Raw genomic sequence first — 22,057 nt, 5'->3', positions numbered from 1 at the left:
ACGGCGCTTGTCACCCACTTGCAGAGTAACCTTCGGAATCTAAAATCCGGAAGCGCCAACTAAACGCGCGCCGGCACTTCCGGTCGGCGGGAACAAAGAGTCCGAAGTCCCCCCCCCCAGGCCTCACTTCCGCGTGACGAAAGCTGTGCAGAGCCGTCGACCCGCAGACTGCAGACCCATGACTCGGCACTCGACTGCTCATGCGCCTCGCTCGCGTGAGGTTGGTAGGAGTGGCCCCGAAGGAGGCGGGGCCCGCCCTGACTCGTCTCGCGGTCACTGGGCCTGCGGGAGCGCGCGAGGCTCGTGGGCGGGGCTGGCCGGGGCTGGGCGGGCCGTCAGCCGAGCTCGCTCCGAGGCTCGGCCCAGCGTCTAGCTGCCGAGGTCGTCTCGGGTGAGGGGGTCGCGCCGGAAGTGGCTGTGCGGCGCGCCTCGGTGTTGGTAGGAAGCTGCGGGAGGAGTTTAGTCGTTCAAGGGGGCGCGGCAGCATTGGGTGTTCTTCTCAGCCCCCTGCCACAGCCATGGCGAAAGGCCGTGTCGCCGAGAGGACGCAGACGGGGGCGCGGCACTCGACCCCAGTGGGGGACCGGGCAACGGGGACGCGCGGTTCCGCCAGGCCAGGCAGCGGAGAGCACCTGAAGGGTGAGTGGACCTGCGGGCCGGACCTGAGGCTACCCCAAAGGCCGGAGGGGCGAGCAGATCTCAGGGAAAGACCGACCTTTCAGCTCCCAAGGACTGCAGCAGGAGAGTAGTGTACTTGACTGGGGGACCTGTGTCAAGGTGTACTTTCTCAATAGACTCCAGTTAAAAGAAGCAGTGACGCTGACTTGTTGAAGCTCAGAGACACAATGAGGTTGGTTACCCTGGCTACCTTCCAGGCAGGTGTTAAAGGGACTTGAGGCTTTTTTGCATTGTTTTCCAGGTGAACAAACTGAGGGATATGCAGGTACATGACTTGTGCAGAGTCACCCAGACAAGCTAAGGTAGTGATTAGAGCAAGGACTGGACCTTCCAGGTGCCACTTGAAAGTCTTAGAGTCTTAGATCCCATGTGTCTGTTTACTGTTCTTTGTAACTTTTTTTTTTTTTTTTTTAGTTTTTCGAGACAGGGTTTCTCTGTAGCTTTGGAGCCTATCCTGGCACTAGCTCTTGTAGACCAGGCTAGCCTCGAACTCACAGAGATCCACCTGCCTCTGCCTCCCGAGTGCTGGGATTAAAGGCGTGCGCCACCACCGCCCGGCTTGTTCTTTGTAACTTTGATTTTTGTTGATGTTTTTGGTTTTTTGAGACTGGCTTTATCTGTGTAGCCCTGGCTGTACTGAAACTTTCTCTGTAGACCAGGTTGGGGTCGAACACAGATACCTACCTGCCTCTTCCTGGCGTGCACTGGGACTAAAGGTGTGCGCCTTCTCCGCCCAGCCCCAGACCCTGTCTTTAAAAACTAACAAACAAATATTATCCAAGCTGGGCGGTTGGTGGCACACACCTTTAATCCCAACACTTGGAAGAAGGAAGCAGGCAGATCTCTGTGAGTTTGAGGCCAGCCTGGTCTACAAAGTGAGTTCCAGGACAGCCAGAGCTGTTACACAGAGAAACCCTATCTCAAAAATGGAAAAAAAGACAGGGTCTGACTATGTAGGTCAGGAACTCACAGAAATCCACCAGCCTCAGCTCAAGGAGTATGCCATGTCATCACGCAGAGCTGGATTTATTAACTTTGAAAAACTCAGTAGCTAAATTATTAAACAAGAATAGTAATAATAGGATCTGCTAAAAGTTACTAAGGAGACTCATTCAGAAGCTTTTTTTCCTACGATACTCACCATCTTGAAATGTCTTGGAAGCTGGGCGATGGTAGCGCACGCCTTTAATCCCAGCACTCGGGAGGCAGAGGCAGGCGGATCTCCGTGAGTTCGAGACCAGCCTGGTCTACAGAGCTAGTTCCAGGACAGGCTCCAAAGCCACAGAGAAACCCTGTCTCGAAAAACTAAAAGAAAAAAAGAAAGAAAAAGAAAAAAAAAGAAAAGAAAGAAAGAAAAAAAGAAATGTCCTGGAGCTTTAAATATTGTAAACGTAGAAAGTAAATGCTTTGATTTTTGTCCTGGCATGAAATTATTCGTTGCTTCTCAACAACTGAAATGATCACATTCTTTTTTGTTGTTGTTTTTGTGGGTTGTTTTTTTTTTTTTGATACAGGGTTTCTCTGTGTAACTTGTAGCCTGCCATGGTACTCACTCTATAGATCAGGCTGGCCTTGAACTCAGAGAGCCACCTGCCTCTACCTCCAGAGTGCTGGGATTAAAGCATTCTTTTAAGTGCTTTTGAAGCGCAAATGCCTGGAGTGATCCTTTAAGATGTTTGGAGCAAATTTACTGCTGTCTTCACCATCACTAATGGCCAAAATGGTGGTCTTGTGAGACTGTGTAGTGGGAGGGCTGGAAAGATGGTTCAGTGGTTAAGCACACTGGCTGCTCTTACAGAGGACCCTGGTTCCATTCAGGGCACCCACATGTCAGCTCATCACCATCTGTAACTCCAGTTCCAGGGTATCTAGAACCATCCTCTGGGTAACATGCATCCCCTGCCCCCCCCCACAAATAAATATTAAAAAATATATTTTAAATATGCTCTCAGCTGATTTTAAATGTATGTTGTAGTCGAATAGGTTTATGTATTTGCATATAGAGTGGAACTAAATAATTTTGTATAAATAAAAAAACTCTTAGGGACAGATGGTTGCTAAAGCCTAAGTCTCCTCTTGGTTTTTTGAGACAGGATTTCTCTGTGTAACAGTCCTGGATGTCCTGGAACTTGCTTTGTAGACTAGGCTGGACTCGAACTCATTAAGATCTATCTGCCTCCCAAATTCTGTGATTAAAGGAGGCGTGCGCCACCACTGCCCAGCCCTAGATCTGCTTTAAGTGAAGGTAACACTGTTTTGAAGATTCAGGTGTGGAGAGAGAATAATCCAAGCTCTAGGTAATTGTAATTTGGCTTGAGATAGTTAGCCTTCAGTTTTGTGGATTTGTTTTGTTGCTGTTGTTTGTTTTGGAGTTACTAAATAATAATAACGTCTCAAAACTTCCGGAATTCTTTTTGTGTGTTTTCTTTTATTAAATGACTTGCACACTATACATACATAAGCCAAAGGGCAGAGATTTTTCTTTTTTCCCCTCTGCCGTTTTCTAATGTTAGGAATTTTTTTTGGGGGGGGGGGGATTTTTTCGAGGCAGGGTTTCTTTGTAGCTTTTTTGGTTCCTGTCCTGGAACTACCTCTTGTAGACAAGGCTGGCCTCGAACTCACAGAGATCGCCTGCCTCTGCCTCCCGAATGCTGGGATTAAAGGCGTGGGCCACCACTGCCTGGCCTAGGAATTCTTTTTGTAGCAGAGAGTCTATGGTCCTTTCACATGATAGGATTTAGTTTACTTAGTATTCTGCTGCAGTGGTGCCATTAGTAACTAGTTAGTAACCAATTTCCTAGGATTGGAAAAACAATTTTTATTGATTGTAGATAGCAACTTGCCATTCAAAGAAAAAAGGCAAAGAAGTAAAGATTCTAATAACCTTTGATTGAAAACTACTTAGTGATAGAATCTTCTTACAAATTCTGTAATACTTCAGTGTTTGGTTTTTGTTTTGTTTCGTTTGTATCCCAAGCTGCCCTGGAGATCCTACCTAAAAATGGGTCAATATACCAGGCATGACACTTTTTTGTCTGTATAGACCAAGCCTGTACCAGGCTGGGTTCCATTTTTTGGCAGTCCTGTCTCTGTCTTCCCACTACTGGGAGTGCAGGCAGGTGTCACCATCACTGACCTTCTCTATGAGTGAGGTTTTTGTTTTGTTTTTTCTTTCTTCCCTTTTTTTCTTATTTTGGCGTGTGTGTGTGTGTGTGTGTGTGTGTGTGTGTGTTGTACATGCATGTCTGTGGGTGCCTACACTTGGGAGATGGATATAGGATACAGGAAAGGAGTTCAAGGTCACCTTTAATTACATCTTTGAGTTGGAGGTCAGCCTGGTCTATATGAAACCATATAGCAAAACAAAAACATAGAAGTACAATATGATTCAATATGATTAATTTTTTTTGAGGCTTTATTCATGTGTTTTTACTTACTGAGAGAGATTCTCACAGTTGACTTAACTGGAACTCACTGTGTAGACCAGGCTGGTCTCAAACTTACAGAGATCCATCAGCTTCTGCCTCCTTAGTGCTGAGGCTGTATTGAAGATGTTGGTGAATAGAAACAATTCACAGAGCAGGGTCTAGAAGGAAGTCTGTTAACATTTAACAAAAAGATAATAATAAGACTAGGGAAGGAGATCTTGTGAACAGACTTGGGATAGAATGGGAGGGTTCACTAAAGTAAGAGGTAGAGTCCTTGGGTACAGGGACAGTGTTGTGACAGAACTCCTGTCCGTCAGTAACCCAGATTGAAGCAGGGAAAGTATATGGACTAGTAGGTTGAAAAAGCATGACCATGACTCTTGATCTCAAGAAGTACCTTTGACCTGGGAGAAAGCTAGATAGGCAGAGAGTTGGATAAGAGTATGATGATATTAGATTACAGTATTAACGAGCATAATGGTAGTATTGGAGAAGATCTAGAAGCCAATGCATTTCAAGTGCAGGCACGGTGGCTGCCAGAGTCAAAGCACCCCCCATTTAACATGGTTGTACAAAGAAGCAGTAGTAGTATGCGCGGTACAGATTCAGGTGAAAACTATATTTATAATTGAATTATGCTCAGAAGTATAAATGGATTGTATTCTAGCCTTTAGGTTTACTAGGATTATGCAGAAGCATTATTGGACCATAATTATCAACACTGTTTATGACGTGTGAAAATAGAACCTCAGAATTGAATGTCACTCAAGTGTTTGTGCACCTCTTCCTTGTTTTCTTTTCTGGTAAGCATAATGCTAATATGGGTGGAGGAGACTCAGTTTCAGACAGTGAAGAGAATAGGTGTCAAGTTAAACCTGAGAAGTTACCTCACTATCAGTTGGATGGTGGTGGTGCAAGCCTTTTTTTTTTTTTTTTGATTTTTCGAGACAGGGTTTCTCCTGTCTGGAACTAGCTCTTGTATGGCGCACGCCTTTAATCCCAGCACTAGGGAGGCAGAGGAGGGGATCTCTGAGTTTGAGGCCAACCTGGTTTACAAGAGCTAGTTCCTGGACAGGCTCGAAAGCTACAGAGAAACCCTGTCTCAAAAAAAAAAAAAAAAAGAAAAGAAAAGAAAAAGAAAAAATTCCTGTTAGTGCTCTGTAGCCCAGTTAGCCATTTCTGAAACATGTCCCAGTTGTCCCCTACTGTAGGACTGGTGAATTCTTAGTGCAGAGAAAAAAAATTTAGTTTTCCAGATAATATAACAAATGCCTTATTTAAGTTTTAACTTCAAAGCTGAGCCACAGGGCAGTATGTTTTAGGAAAAAAAGTTTTGATTTTAAAAAACTGTTGGCCTTAAAATGTATTCAGGAGCATACAGTACAGGTTAGAAGGTTTTTTTAAACCTCTATTTTAATCTTCAACTAAAAATTGCCTTTATCATGTCCACCTAGTAATCTGCCATTCCTATGAAGTCTTTAAGCCCTTTGATTTCATATTCATTTTCTTTTTCCTTTGGTTTTTTGAGACAGGGTTTCTCTCTAGCTTTGGAGCCTGTCCTGGAACTAGTTCTTGTAGAACCAGGCTGGTCTCGAATTCACAGAGATCCACTTGCCTCTGCCCCCCGAGTGCTAGGATTAAAGGCATGCACCACCACCGCCCGGCTGATTTTGTATTCTTTATGATGGTTTTGCCTGCTTCTTGGAAGCAGAGATAGAACATAGTAGGTGCCGAGCATACAGAGAAGTATGCTTTCTGTCTGTGACTTATGTAGAATTGCCAGGAGTGGGGAGAAGATCTGCTGTTTGTTCTTAGAAATCATAGTGAAAACTAATCTAAAGTTAATAATGTTAAATCATGTTACTATTGCTGGGCAGTGGTGATGCATGCCTTTAATCCCAGCACTCAGGAGGCAGAAGCAGACAGATCTGAGTTTGAGGCCAGCCTGGTCTACAGACCAAGTTCTGGGACAGCCAGCGCTACACAGAGAAAAAAACCCTGTCTCAAAAAACAAATTGGGGGGGCTGGAGAGATGGCTCAGCGGTTAAGAGCGTTGCCTGCTCTTCCAAAGGTCCTGAGTTCAAATCCCAGCAACCACATGGTGGCTCACAACCATCTGTAATGAGGTCTGGTGCCCTCTTCTGGCCTGCATAGAATATTGCATTAAAAATAAATGAATAAATAAATAAATATTTTAAAAAAAAAAAAAACAAATTGGGGCTGGAGAGATGACTCAGCAGTTAAAAGCATTGCCTGTTCTTCCAAAGGTCCTGAGTTCAACTCCCAACAACCACATGGTAGCTCACAACCATCTGTAATGAGGTCTGGTGCCCTCTTCTGGTCTGCAGGCATACACACAGACAGAATATTATTGTATACTTAATAAATAAATATTTTAAAAATTCTTTAAAACAAACAGATTATATTGCTATTAAACACTTTGAATTCATAGACTTTCTTCTCAATGAAATAAGCTAAAACTTTGGACTGGGACAAGTTAATTCTAGATGGTAGGTTAAAAAGTTTTACTTATTTATTTGAGGGTAGATGTGACATGTGGGCTGGGACAAGGTAACTCTAGATGGTAGGTTAAGAGGTTTTTTACATTTATTGATTGGTTGATTTGAGAGTAGATGGGCATGTGCGTATGTGCCAGAACACAGTATTCCAGGGCATGCATGTGGAGATCGAAGGACAGTTTGCAGGAATCTGATCTACCTTTGCTTTTTTGTGAATGTCAGGGATGGAATTCAGGTCACCTATCAGGTTTGGTGGCAAGTGTCTTCACCTGCTGAGTCATCTCCTTAGTCCTTCAGGTAGATTTAAAAGACAACAGGCATGATAAAAACTGCTTGCGTACTACTTAAATGAATAGCGTGTCTTTGCTTTGATGACAGCCCATTAAAACTGTTTCTCTGAACTCAGTATTTATGTGTTCTTCTTTTTTTTTTTTTTTTTTTTTGTTTTTGTTTTTCGAGACAGGGTTTCTCTGTGGCTTTGGAGCCTGTCCTGGAACTAGCTCTGTAGACCAGGCTGGTCTCGAACTCACAAAGATCCGCCTGCCTCTGCCTCCCGAGTGCTGGGATTAAAGGCGTGCGCCACCACCGCCCGGCTTTATGTATTCTTCTTATTAATCTTTTGTTTTGTTTTGAGACAGGATTTCGGGGCTTTTCTATGTAGCCCTGGCCATCCTAGTACTTGCCTCTGTAGACCAGGCAGGCCTCAAACAGAAATTCACCTGCCTCTGCCCCAAATGCTGGGATTAAAGGCAGGCGTGGGCTACCAAGCCAGGCCCTCTTATTTATCTTCTAAGACTACTTTTTTTTAATGTGATGTAACATGAAGGGGGCCTGCTTGTTGGGAGTTTCTGTCCTGCCTGGTACCCCCAGCTGTTTAGCCCCAAAGAAAATCACACAGAGATCTCCATAAGTTATAAAACTGATTGGCCCATTAGCTCAGGCTACATATTAGCTCTTGTAGCTTATATTAACCCATTGTTCTTATCTATGCTAGCCGCTTGGTTCAGTACCTTTCTCAGCAAGCAGGGCAGCTCACATCTTGCTTCTTGCATCATTTCTACTTCCGGTTTGGTTTTCCTGCCTATACTTCCTGCCTGGCCAATCAGCATTTATTTAAAACATGATTGACAGAATACAGACAATTCTCCCACACCAATGTGACAAGAAAACCAAAACAAATTGTTTGTGTGTGTGTGTGTGGTTTTCTTTGAGGTGGTTTCCTTATGTAGCCCAGGTTTATCTCCAGTTCCCTGTTTTCCTGCCTCAGTTTCCTAATTGCTGGGATTACTTAAGTGTATGCTGCCTGCCATATCTTACCTAGTCTTTTGTCCTAGGAACGAAAGTTAACTTTTTTTTTTAAAGATTTATTTATTTATTATGTGTACAGCATTCCTTCCATGTGTGCCCGCAGGCCAGAAGGGGGCGCCGGGTCTCGTTATAGATGGCTGTGAGCCACCATGTGGTTGCTGGGAATTGAACTCAGGACCTCTGGAAGAGCAGTCAGTGCTCTTAACCACTGAGCCATTTCTCCAGCCCCCAAAAGTTACATTTTTGATTAAGTTGTTTTAATACATACTGATGTTTTTGTAGCTTGTTTTGTGTGTTGTGTGTATGGTGTAAGCATGTGAGTGGGTGGATATGATCGCTTAGGCTCATACAGATAGAGCCCAGAACACAAAGGTGCCTTCCTTTATTGCTCTGTGTGTTACTTAGTGAGTAGGAAGCTCCCTCTTTGGACTAGGCTGGCTGAGTCTGGGGATCAAACTCAGTTCTCATGTTTGCATATATGCAATCTTACTTGGCCATTTCCCCATCTCCATGACAACTGTTTTGTTTTTAAAGGTTAGTTTTATGTATGAGTGTTGGCTGCGTGTATGTATATGCCCCACTTGCTGGCACCTGTGGAAACTAGAAGAGGGAGGGCATCAGATTCCCTGGAACTGGAGTTTTGGATGGTTGTGAGTTACTATGTGAGTGCTGAGAACTGAATGAACTTTTCAGAACAGCAGCTGCTTCACCAGTCTCTGCTGCCCCATAGCTATCAATCCTTGAGTCTTGTTATCTATCCCAGGCTAGCCTCAGACCTTCAGATCTTGAGAGTTGGGTTTACATGTTTGAACCGTCATGCCAAAAGTAATTTATGTATGTGTGTGTGGTATGCACATGTTTGTGTGGGTGTGTGCACATGTAGAGGCCAGAGGTCAATGTCAGGTATCTTCCTCAGTCTTTTGTTTGTTTGTTTTCTGTTTTAGATGGGACCTTACTATGTATCTCTGGCTGTCCTACACTACGTGCACAAAGTTGGCTTTAAATTTAAAGAGTCTAGCCTGCATCTGCCCCTTGGATGTTGGAAGATGGCCAATAAGTGGTTCTTATAGCAGTTGAATTAATTGGTTTAATGTCATAGTTTTAGGCAAAAGTGTGAATGGCTTTTGGGAGAAAAGGGTTTGAGGAAGTTATTAGCTTGAAATACGATTTATTTTAATCACACTTTTTTTCTTTCAGACAAACCTTGTGCAGAAGCTGGCTCAGCAAGAATGTCACTCCTTATACTGGTGTCCATTTTCTTGTGTGCAGCTTTTGTTATGTTTTTGGTATATAAAAATTTTCCTCAGCTTAGTGAGTAAGTATACAAAAGAGACTAAAAATGTCATATATTTTAGAGGTGAAGTAAATTTTTTTTTTTTTTTTTTTTAGTTTTTGAGACAGGGTTTCTCTGTAGCTTTGGAGCCTGTCCTGGAACTAGCTCTTGTAGACCAGGCTGGCCTCGAACTCACAAAAATCCGCCTGCCTCTGCCTCCCAAGTGCTGGGATTAAAGGCGTGCGCCACCACCGCTCGGCGAGGTGAAGTAAATTAAAAACTACACATTTTCTTTAGCAACAGAACTATTTAAGGTGCTTGTGTATCAGCACTCAGGATTATAGAATCCAGGAGTACCTTCCTCCCCTTTTGTTTTGGTTTAAACTCTCTGTTTTCACAAAGAATGACCTTGAATTTCTAGTTCTGCTGCCTCCACCTCCCTATGCCACCATACCAGATTTTCATCCAGGTTTTCTGTATCTTAAGTAAGCAGTCTACCAACTGAAATATGCCCCCCCCCCCGCCTCTCTCCTCTCTTCTCCTCTCTCCTCTCCTCTCCTCTCCTCTCCTCTCCTCTCCTCTCCTCTCCTCTCCTCTCCTCTCCTCTCCTCTCCTCTTCTCTCCTCTCCTTTCCCTTCCATGAAACAAAATTAGAATTTATTAAGAAAAGGATGGGACAGGTGTGGTGGCACAAGCCCTTAATCCCATCAAGCACTCTAAGGACAGAGGTTAGTCTCTAAGACTAACAGAGGTCCTCTTGTTTCTGCCTCCTGAAATGAATTTGATTTTAGATCCTTTCTGGCTTTTTATAGAGGAATAGGAAATAAAGAGCTGATTTAAAGTAATTTTTGCGTCCAATCTGTGTAGTAACATACTTACAGAAAATAATGTAGTTCGGTGCCTTTTCTAGTCTGCTCTTTTCTGTGTATTTGTGTACACATGTGTACACACTGCTCTAGAATCTTTCTAGTTTTAAATTTCATCAGCTCGAAGCCGTTTTAGTTAGGTATTTTTATAGTACTTAAGAAAGGTAGCATGCAGTTAGGTGTGGTGGTATCAATCTGTAGTCCCAGCAAGTTAGCTACTCAGTCTGAAGCTGGAGGGAGCATCAGTTGATCCAAAAGCCCTAGATTATCTTAACATATAAAAATATGAGAAAAATAAGAAAGAGTATCATTCTGTCATTATCCTGCAATGGAAATGAACATAAAAGTACATTAAATTCAAAGGTAACTCTAATTTTGTTATTTATTTAATGATTGTTCTTTTGAGTTAGGGTCTCACTATGTAGCCTTGACTGTCCTGGAACTCACTAAGTAGACCAGGGTGACCTTAAACTCAGAGATCCACCTGCCTCAGCCTCTGGAGAGCTGGGATTAAAGGTGTGTGCCATCACCTTCTAGTTTATTTAACTCTTTTTCTGAGACAGTTTTACTATGTAATCCTGCTGTCCTGGAATTGTGTTGACCCTAGCTAGATTCTTACTTTGCCTCCCTCTGCCTCCTAGTGCTGGGATTAAAGGCATGTACTACTACATCCTTCTTACCCCATTTGGAGACAGTGTCTTCTAATGAAAACCAAACTGTCTTCCAACTCCTGCCTCAGCCTACCCACTAATTGAGGTTATCTTGTAGCTGGTGTTATGGTCATGTTTCACCTCCCCTCACTTTTTCCTTTTCCTTGCTATTAATTTTGTTTTCTATCTGCCGCCTTGTTAAGGTTTGAATGATTTCTTATAAAAATTTCAACTGGGTATTTGAGGTCATCCTGGTCAATGTAGGAAATGGTAGGCCAACTAAGTCTACATGATGAAGCCCTGGCTCAAAAGAGGTGGAAGGGTAACTTTCCACCCTTTTCTTTTTGGTGGTTTGAGACAGGGTTTTTCTGTATAGTTCTGTCTGCCCTGGAACTTTTCTGTAGATCAGGCTAGCTTAAAACTTACAGTGATTTGCCTGCCTCTCCCTGAGTGCTGGGATTAAAGGCATGCACCATCACTGCCCTGCAAGTATGTTTTTAATATGTTAATATCCATGGCTCATTTCTTAATATTAAAATTAAAGCCAATAGTGAAAGAAATGTTTTCAATCTTTGGTTTGTATCATTTTTAATTTTAATTTGTATGTGTGTATGTTTATAGATTATTATATCTAAAAAATGTGAATTTGTCCTTATTACAGATCAATTGCATTGCATCATTTTGGTTTAAAACTCCATGTTTTAAATTTGGCTTTGATTTTTATCATGGAATTATGGTTTTTAAATTTTTTACATTGTTTTCTTTAGAGAAGAAAGAGTGAATATGAAGGTCCCAAGAGATATGGATGACGCCAAGGCTCTGGGAAAGGTCCTCTCCAAGTACAAGGATACCTTTTACGTACAAGTATTGGTCGCTTACTTTGCTACATATATTTTGTATCCTTTTACCTGAAAAATGTTTTCTAATTTGCTCCAGATGAGGTTCTAAAGGTCTCCTGTTTAAGTAATGACTGTTTTCCTTTTAAAATGTTAATTCAAGGGCCAGTGAGATGGCATAGCAGGTAAAGGCGCTTGTTTCCAACCAAGCGCATCCTGGATTTGATTCCTACGACAACATGATAGGAGAGAACCTGCTCCTGAGAGTTGTCCTCTGACCTCCATACATCCCACTGAGGTCAAAAAACACACACAAATAATTTAATTTAATATTCAAAAATGTATTTGCTACCATGCTTGGCTATTCATTTTATTTTATTTTTTTGGATATAATTTTTAAAGTTTCTTATTTTAATCCTAGTGTTCATTCATTTAACCAGTTTTTTTGTTTGTTTTTTGTTTTCTGAGACAAGGTTACTCTGTAGCTTTGGTGCCTGTCCTGGAACTAGCTCTTGTAGACCAGGCTGGCCTCGAACTCACAGAGATCCACTTGCCTCTGCCTCCCGAGTGCTGGGATTAAAGGCATGCGTCACCACCGCCTGGCTTAACCAGTTTTTTTTTTTTAAAGCAATACATCTATACTAAGTATATATTTTATGTTTGAATATTGAGTATTAAAAAGCAACATTACTAAGCAGCTGAAAGAATGAGAGAATGATAGGTAGAGACACAGCATAGTTGTTAATACAGCCAGTCTGCATTAGCATGTATTAGCATGCCTTTAATCCTAGCACTAGGCAGCAGATGCAGGTTGATCTCTTGAGTTTGAGTCTAACCTGGTCTACAAAGAAAGTTCCAGGCCAGCCAGGGACTACAAAATGAGATTGTCTCAAAAACAGCAAAACAAAAACCCTAAAATAAAAGCATCACAGAAGACTTTGGCTGCTGTCTGATTTGTTTCTTCCCAATGTCTACTGGGTGTTTGTTCTGGAGTTCCTCTTAGCATACTCTTACCAACATTGCATTTATTTGCTTGCTGAAGTTGAGTATTATTAGTCAGTGGTAGCTTGCTTAGAGCTGGAGGCATCCATTGTCCTTTACTACAAGTCCCCAAACCAATATCCAGAATCTCCAAAGTATGCACCTTGTTTTAGTGTGTATATGATACCACAGGTAGAAAAATCCACCTGAACTGCTGGGGCAGATTTCATTCCAACACAAAGTAATAATACTATATAAGATTACTTTGGGGTTATTGACATAATTTCTGTATTGTAATTTTCCTCAGATGTTGAGTTTGTCTTGTGAAAATTCCACTTCTTGATGTTTTGATCCTTAACTTAGAAGTTAACAGTCTGCAAACATTTGCTATTCCAGGCTCCATTTTCCTCAGCATACTCTCGGGGTTCCTTTACCCATTCCCACTAGCCTTATTCCTTGTTTGCTTGGTAAGTATGGGCAATGAATTGGGGTGAGGGTGATAATGGCATTCTAGCCACACCAGTCTGTCTCATTCATCAATTTTCAAGGAGTTATTGTTAGTTAACTTGTTAATTAACAGGAATGTGGTTCCTATTAAGTCTCTCATTAGGAACTTTTAAGAGTTTTTTTTTTTTTTTTTTTTTTTTCCAAGCAGTGGTGGCGCAAGCCTTTAATCCCAGCATTCGGGAGGCAGAGGCAGGTGGATCTCTGAGTTCAAGACCAGCCCGGTCTACAGCTAGTTCCAGGACAGGCTCCAAAGCTACAGAGAAACCCTGTCTCAGAAAACCAACAACAACAAAAAAAAGATTTTGGTTTTCTTAGAGTGGGATACTATAGACCTGCTTGTAATTACATAGCCTTTCGTTCCTGTTGTTTTTTGCAGTTCATATGGAGGTGTCTTTATGCATAGGTATAGGGGAGGATGGGAAGGGCTACTTATTCTTTTGTTTTTTGAGACAGGGTTTCTGTGAGTAACAGCCCTGCTATCCTGGGATTTGCTTTGCAGACTAGGCTGGCCTCAGACTCACAAGGATCTGCCTGCCTCTGCCTCCTGAATGGAATGCTGTGCCACCACACCAGCTAAGGCTCCTTATTCTTTTTTTTTTTTTTTTTTTTTTTGGTTTTTCGAGACAGGGTTTCTCTGTGGCTTTGGAGCCTGTCCTGGAACTAGCTCTTGTAGACCAGGCTGGTCTCGAACTCACAGAGATCCGCCTGCCTCTGCCTCTGCCTCCCGAGTGCTGGGATTAAAGGCGTGCGCCACCACCGCCCGGCAAGGCTCCTTATTCTTAAACTAAACAGTAATTACTGGATATGATCACAAAGTTTCATTGCAAGTACCAATTTATTTTATCTGATCTTGTTTTTAGTTAGAGTTTGAGAAAGGACTAGATCAAATGGGTTCTTCTGTTCTCTAAATAAGAGATGTTATTTAAACTTTTCTGCCTGGCCCTGAGAGAGGTCAACTAAGTAAATACATCTGCAGGAATGAGATGGGAGGATACCGAGTGCATTTTGTTTGTTTGTTTTGTTTTCCAGTGTTCTGGACTTGGTGCCTCCTTCTGCTACATGCTCTCCTATTTAGTTGGAAGACCTGTTGTATACAAATACCTAACAGAGAAGGCAGTAAAATGGTCGCAGCAGGTAGGCATGTATTTTTGGTTTTGTTTCTTTTTGATTTTTTTGGTTTTGTCATCATGTGATAAGAAATTTTTAAAACATATTTTTGTTCTTTGAGAATTTCATACAGTGTATTTTGGTTATATTCACACATGCCTAATTTCTCATTATGTAGCCCTGGAGGGCCTAGATCTCAGTTTGTAGACCAGGCTAGCCTCAGATTCACCTTTAATATCTGCTCTCCTCTGCTTCTAGAGTGCAGGGATTAAAGACTTCGTACAAGAAGTTTATTATAAAGCATGTTATGGTTAGCTTAAGTTGGGAAGAGAGACTCAATGAGGAATTGTCTAGACTGGATTGGCCTGAGGGCTTTTCTTAGTTGAGTTATTTGAGATGGGAAGACCACCCTGTTAGTGGTCAGCACCATTTCAGTGGCTGAGTCCTGAACTGTATGAAAAGGAGAGCAAGCTAAGCAGTAGCTATGCATTAATTCATTGCTGTCTTCAACAGTGTATCTTGATTATATTCAACCCCAATCTGACTTTACTCTCCCCATTCCTTCAGTACTTACCCTACTATAATCTCTGTCTCCACCCCACCCCCCAACCTAGTAAGTCTCATTAATGTTGCCTGCATGCTCATGGGATAGGCGCATCCACTGGAACGTAGTGGTCTACCACCTCAGAAAAATGACCCCCTCTCCTAGCAGCTACCAACTACCAGTAGTTAGTTTCTTAACTAGGGGTAGAACCTCGTAAGTCCCTCTTCATCCATGCTGGAATGTTTATTGTGCAATTAAACATTGCTTAATCTTGTGTAAGTAGCCATAGCTGCTGTAATTCATGAGTGAAGTGGCCATGTTATTTCCAACATCATTTCAGTGTTCCTTCCCATCCTCCAGCTCTTAAATTCTTTGCTTCTGTGATGTTTCTTGAGACCCTTTAGGTCTGAGCACTCAGCAGCCACTTACTGTCAGCACTTTGCCCAGTTATGACTCTGCATTGCTGCCCACTGCAAAAAGAAGCTTTTCTGAAAGCAGCACTAATCTACAGATAGAAACATGAAGATTTGGAAGGCATCGACAGCATACACATTTAACAAGACAGCAGTAGTGGGTTCCTTTCTAGCCATAGGCTTTGGTCAGATATACAGTGCCACAGTTTGAGTTCTTTGAGATACGACCTTGTTATATGGCATTTCATACGTGTGTACATTGTATTTTGTTCATTTCCACCCCCTATTTCTTTTTAATTCCCTCTAGATTCACTTCCCAACACATCCCCTCCCCAGTTCCCAGTTATGTGTCCGTCTTTTCTTTCTCTCTCTCTCTCTGTCCGTCCTTCCTTTTTTTTTTTTTGAGACAGGTTTTCTCTGTATAACAACCCTAGTTGTCCGGGAACTCACTTTGTAGACCAGGCTGGCCTTGAGCCCACAGAGATACTACCTGCCTTATTCTGCCTTGCTATAGGCTATATCAGCTTTATTACCAACCAATGAGAATATACAGAAGGATTATCCCCAATACTCCTATGTCTCCAACTTTTTTGTTTATTTTTGTTTTGTTTTATTTGCTTGCTTGTTTTGTGAAATCAGTTAGCAGAAGTCAATGTCAGTATGAAAGCATTTCAAAATTAGGTGCTTTATGTTTTGTGTGAATGTAGCACATTGTCAGTGGTAACTGAAAAACCTTAAGCTTATTACTCTTAGGCATTTTAGTAGGAAAAACTTCTGTTTTCAATCAGGATCTCTGAAAAGACTAATAATGATTAATATACTGTACACAGAAAAAAGCTGCCATAATCTTTGTGGTTGTATTAGACCCTCTGTTGTGACAAATGCTGGGGAAAACAGGCATGGTTTTCTGCAGGGTTCAGTTTTTAGTCTCTATCTCTGTTAATTCTAGGCCAGTGGTGGGACAGAGCATTAGGCAGAGGAAGTTTGTTCAGTGTCCCTTCACCTTGTGGCAGACAGGAAAACAATAGAGGATCCTGGATGGAACCCTCTTCAACCAGGGTGTGGGGGCATTTCATCCCAAGCACTCAGTAGGCAGAGGCAGTGAGTGGATCTCTGAGTTTGAGGCTAGCCTGGTCTATCTACATAGACCAGGACTTCCAGGACTACACAGAGAAACCCTGTCTTTAAAAAAAAAATTAATGAACAAAAGAAGAACGCCCTTCCAGTAGCCTGGTTCCTCCAGCTAGGCACCACCACCCAGTTTCCATAACCTTTGATAGTTCCACAAGCTAGAGACAGTTGATAGGGGACATGTTACTTTTAAATCACAACAGGAGGAGAACTCTATTTTTATACAAAGATCAGAAGAAATAATTGTATCTCATAGGAAGTAAAGAGATCATCCTTCTTCAGCCTCTTGTTTTAGATAACAAATGAAAGTTTTATATTTTACTTTTAAATTGTGATCACGATTGTAAAACATCTGAAATCTAATGGCTAGACTTTTAGTTTACACTTTAAATTTAGTTAACTTTTTATTATATGTGTACCGATTATGAATTTTACATATATATTTTTATTTAGGATAATTGTTTTTATAAGTGATATTGCTAGTTATATAGGAATATAAGTAATTATTATTTATAGTTAATGAAAATGTTTTATTTATTTAATTCATGTGTTGTAATACCATAAGATAAAGATTATGTGAATTTTTAAAAAATTAAACTGGAGGCTAGCATGAATGAGTTCCTAGGATCACCCATAATTGTAAAAACTAAAATAAGGGCTGGTAAGATGCCTCAGTCTATAAGGTCATGGCCCAAAAGCCTAACAACTGAATTTGATCCCTGGAACCCATGTAATGGTGAAAGGAAATTGTTTTTTTTTTAACTGTGCATGTCTGTGTTTTTCTGGGTATTTAACCCTGGGCTTTACACATGGTAGGCAGATGCTGTATACACATTGTTTCTGTTGGGAAAATTAAAATGTATCAGGGATGAGAATTTAAGGTATTTATATTAGCAGTTTACTTTCCATATTGGTCTTAACTTACACTGGTTCTTTTCTTACAACAGGTAGAGCGTCATAGAGAACATCTCATTAACTACATTATCTTTTTGAGAATCACACCATTTCTGCCTAATTGGTTTATTAATATAACATCTCCAGTGATAAATGTGCCATTGAAAGTGTTTTTTATTGGCACTTTTCTAGGTAAGACCTCTGGTTCACACTGTGACAGCTCATCGTGTGCATGTCCAGCTGTCCAGCTGGCCTAGATCGTCTGCTGTGTGCAAAATCACCAGTATCATATATAACTCAAACACAAACCTGGCCTAGGACAACAGCTTTTTCAGTGTGTTGTAATGTGTTACGTCTGTAAAGAATGAGCACTTTCTATTATGTGTTATTTTAATAACCTAAGATTAAGCAGAACCCTCACCACCTCTTTTTTTGTATCCTTTTTTGTTTGTTTTGTTTTGGTGATATTAGGGCTCAAACCTGGGAACGTTTTATTTCCACCCCAACTCTGGCCCATTGGCCGTTTCTTCCTTTGCCAGCTGGAGTCAGCCACAAACTCTTCTGGCTGAGAACTCTTCTCATGAGCCTGGACTGCATGTTGAGCATCCCAGGCTCCAGGTGCCCTCTGGCCTTCCAAAGACAGCTTTTTCTTAGTACTTTCTCGGCTGCACAAACTTCACTGTGTCCCCAGCCTGAACTTTTCTTTTCTTTTCAGTTTTTTTTTTTTTTTTTTTCCGAGACAGGGTTTCTCTGTGGTTTTGGAGCCTGTCCTGGAACTAGCTCTTGTAGACCAGGCTGGTCTCGAACTCACAGAGATCCGCCTGCCTCTGCCTCCTGAGTGCTGGGATTAAAGGCGTGCGCCACCACCGCCCGGCTTTCTTTTCAGTTTTTTGAGACAGAGTTTTGCTGTAGTTTTAGAGCCTATCCTGGAACTAGCTCTTGTAGACCAGGCTGGCCTCAAACTCACAGAGATCCGCCTGCCTCTGCCTCCAGAGTGCTGGGATTAAAGACGTGCGCCTCCACCACCTGAATTTTTTTTTTTAAACTCACTGTCTCTCTCAGTAGATAGAAACATTTAGTTTCTGTTTTTGAACTGTTTTTCAAATATTGAAATTAGATTTATTGCGGATATCACCAGAAGTCTAGGAAAAGCAAGATCAATAGACATCAAAAATTGATACCAAATTTTGAAGTTAATAAGTGGACACAGCAATTTATTAGAGGAGTTGAGTGCTTGCCTAACTACCGTACACAAGGGCAAAACCTTAATTTTGAGAATTCCGCCTTTATTTAGAAAGACTGTTGCTTTTATTTGCAGTTTAAATTGCTTGGATTCTGCATGTGTGGATTTCATGTATTGAATATTTGCTAAAGTTGACTTACGAGTTCTGATTTTTTTTAAAAATTATGTGTCAGAGTGAGAAAATATGTGTGTGAGTGTAGGTGCTTGTGGAGATCAGAAGCATCAGATATCACTGGAACTGGAGTTCGAGGTGTTTGTGAACCACCAACATAGGTGTTGGGAATTGACCCGTGACCTTCTGCAAGAGCAGCAAGCATTCTTAACCACTAAGCAATCTTTCCAGCATTTACTTCATATTATAAACCGCTGTGTCTACTTAGACTTTGAGTATCTTCCCTCCTTCTACTGTTTTGTGTGTGTGTGTGTGTGTGTGTGTGTGTGTGTGTGTGTGTGTGTGTGTTTGATTTGGAGGTAGAGCTTGAACCCAGGACCTTTTGAATGCTTGGATGGCATTCTATCACTGAGTTACGTTTCTAACCCTTACCATTTTAATTTTAAAGTCTGTTCTATACACTATATTCAACCTAGTTTCTGTGGGGGTTTGGGGGGTACTAGCAGTATGTGGGCTTGAACCTAGGGCTTCATGCATGCTAGGCAAACATTGCCATTGAGTTAGCTTCCCAGCCCGCCCACCTTTTTTTCACTTTCTACTTTGAGACATCGCTTAGGCAAAGCTTGGTCTCTAAAAATTTTCCTGCCTCACCTCCCTAGTAGTAGTTGGAATTACGGGACTCACTGACTTTAAAACATACTAAAGTTGTTAAGTTATTCTCTAGATGACATTGCTTTTTTTGTTTTCATTTCCCTTCTCAAGTTTCCTGGCTTGTAAAAATTTCATTAACCTGCGTCTGGAGAGATAACTCAGGAGTTAAGAGCACTGGCTGCTCTTCAAAGGTTCTGATCCTAAAGGTCAATTCCCAACATCCACATGGTGACTCATAACCATCTCTAATGAGATCCAATGCCCTCTTCTGTCCTGCAGGCATTCATGAAGGCAGAACACTGTATGCATAATAAATAAATAAATCTTTAAAAAATGTTTTTCATAATCCTTAGGAGGTGACTGAAAAACTGAATTTCTTTTAGGGGTCTACACTTATGGAGCTTGAAGTTTTCTACCCACTGAGCCATCTCGCTAGCTCTTCTTGTACTTTGGAATATTAAACTCTCTATGAAAAGGCATACTTGTAAAATTGAGTAAACAGCTGGGAGAGATTTGATCTTGAGCATATAACAAAAGATTTTATTTTACTAGCACAGGGCCGTGAGGACTGGGTGAGCCATCTAGGAACATCAAAAAAAGGAACACCTGAAATTAATTTTTTTTTTAGAATTTTGCTTTATTGATATAAATTTTAATCCTGAAATAATTTTATTTCCATGTTATACTTGAGTCTGTGTCAGATAATTTTATCATTTCAAAATGTAATCCAATGATAATTTGATAATCTGCTGGTGTGTGCTAGGGCCTCCTGTATGCTAAATACCTGCATTAACTTCTTAATCCTTTATTCACAATGCACATGGCTGTGTTCCTAAAAGACTATATGCACATAGAATTTTAACTTTTAAAGTATGATTTGGGGGTTCTGGAGTGATGGCTCAGTGGTTAAGAGTACTTGTGCTTATAGGGGACCTAAGTTCAGTTCCCAGTACCTATATGGAGGCTTATATACCCGTCTTGTGTTATTCTTGTTCTAGGGATCTGATGCCACCTTCTAGCCTCCATGGGCATGCCTGCATATAGTGCACTTACATACATGTGAACAAAACATGCATACATGTGAAAAATATGAAAAATGGTGGTTTTTACTTTTATTTGATTGCCATTGCCACTCACTCACTGTTTTTTGTTTTTTTAGGTGTTGCACCTCCCTCTTTTGTAGCAATTAAGGCAGGAACAACTCTATATCAGCTTACGACAGCAGGGGAAGCTGTTTCCTGGAACTCAGTATTTATTCTGATGATTTTGGCTCTTCTTTCTATTCTGCCAGCCATCTTCCAAAAAAAACTAAAACAGAAATTTGAGTAAAAATCGTGGGTTTTTGTTTACCACTACCACCACCAACGTCACTACCACCACCACCACCATCTCAGGAATAGCAGGTGTATTCATTTTATGTTTTGAAATCAGCTCTTCAGTAACTGAAAGAAGGGTTTGTAAAGTAAACTGTCCTACAAAGATTTTCAGACTATGAGAAGTGCTGTCATCAGATTAAACATCACTGTTCCAAGAGTAGCTCTGAGATAGTATCCATGTGCCTTGTCTTGGGATTCTTATTTAAAATGATTCATTGAATTGAGTGGTTTTGTGTTTTGTTATTTTTTCTTTTCTTTTCTGTCTGACTAATAACTAAAGTAGTGAACTCTGGTACAGTGGCACATACATGTAATCCCAACTGCTGAGGAGACTAAGGCCAGAGGATTGTTGTTTGAGACCAGCTTGAGTGAAGCCACAGACCCTATATTAATGTAAAATAAGGAACAGTGGAATAAAAAAAAGTTTAGAGCAAAAACTGAATACTTGATGCAAATGGGAGATTTTAAATTCTTTCAGACAGCACTTTACATAGGTCAGAGACTGTAGCAAGGATAAGTATTTAAGTTTATAGAGGTTTATCATGAATTAGTTTGATAATTTAAACTGTTTTCATCCTTTTTACAGTATTCCACCATACATATATAAGACTTCTATGCCTGTATCATATTGGTGTCAATAATGTATATTCAGATAATGATATTTTGTTACAGCGTCTTTATTATCTCAAAAGGGTTCTGAAAGTAAGTACTCAAAACATAGAGTTTTTAGACATTAATTATTTTATAATGAAACATCTGGTAGAAGCATTAGTGTTTAAATCTAGTTTGTTTCAATAGCTGTAAATTTTGCCACATTAATATATTTGCTCATTAAAGAGTGTATTGTGTAATTGCCTTTCATGCATGATATATCCGTGCAATTGCTTGTTGCCTTTCCTCTGATGACTTCCTTTTGGGACAGCCCTTGAGCTTTTATTTTCTCACCTCATGAAGCAAAACAATTTCTACATGGTGATTATCATCTCTACCATTTCTTGGGAGAGACTCCTTTTGACTTCTTTGCTTACCAGGACAGAGTGATCTAAAGCACTCTAAGATCCAGTTGGTGTGTTAAACGATCGCTTTAGCAGTGTGCAAACCCTTATTTTTATTCGTAGTTCGATTATCGAAGTCCGTTTCTCCTGCATAACCTTTTTCTGTCACAGTATTAACATGTGGATATATTACAAATATAAGGAAAATAATTGATTGATAGTGTAGTCTTGTGTCCTTTTGTGTGAAATTGTTATGTCTAGCAAAGGTCTTGCTGAGTGATAAAGCTTTTGTTATTTTTACTAATGAATTAAACACATAGCTGTATAGGACAAAGTTTACTAATATTATTGTATAAATACCATTGAAGCTAGACATGATAACATGCTTACAACCCCAAGACTTAAGAAGTAGAAGTTCAGAGTTAACCTTGACTGCCTAGTTTGAGGCCAACCTGGTCTACACATCATTCATATGTGTGTGTGTGTGTGTATTTTTGTCAGGCCTTTAATGGGAAGACCCTGTTGCTTATTTTGGTTTGTATATG

General features: G+C 40.9%; 1 protein-coding gene across 1 annotated transcript; it reads left to right on the top strand.

Moving 5' to 3' along the window:
* Positions 1-303: 303 nt before the first annotated feature.
* On the top strand, positions 304-21,730 carry Tmem41b (transmembrane protein 41B). The gene is made up of 7 exons (XM_075971858.1): positions 304-639; positions 9,131-9,248; positions 11,490-11,618; positions 12,913-13,006; positions 14,076-14,180; positions 17,189-17,327; positions 20,301-21,730. Exons 1-7 carry the CDS (start codon positions 519-521, stop codon positions 20,468-20,470), a joined length of 876 nt encoding a protein of 291 aa, XP_075827973.1. The 5' UTR covers positions 304-518; the 3' UTR covers positions 20,471-21,730.
* The last annotated feature ends 327 nt before the right edge of the window (positions 21,731-22,057 follow it).

This window comes from Microtus pennsylvanicus, chromosome 5 (assembly GCF_037038515.1).
Source record: "Microtus pennsylvanicus isolate mMicPen1 chromosome 5, mMicPen1.hap1, whole genome shotgun sequence".
Classification (NCBI taxonomy): Eukaryota; Metazoa; Chordata; class Mammalia; order Rodentia; family Cricetidae; genus Microtus; species Microtus pennsylvanicus.
Note: the sequence above shows the minus strand (reverse complement) of the source record. Positions and strands in the feature narration are given on the sequence as shown.

Excerpts from the sequence above, each read along its gene's own strand:
- Tmem41b (XM_075971858.1), top strand. The coding sequence starts at position 519 with ATGGCGAAAGGCCGTGTCGCCGAGAGGACGCAGACGGGGGCGCGGCAC. Across the intron at positions 640-9,130 it reads CAGCGGAGAGCACCTGAAGG|ACAAACCTTGTGCAGAAGCT; the intron begins GTGAGTGGACCT and ends TTTTTCTTTCAG. Across the intron at positions 13,007-14,075 it reads CCTTATTCCTTGTTTGCTTG|TGTTCTGGACTTGGTGCCTC; the intron begins GTAAGTATGGGC and ends TTTGTTTTCCAG.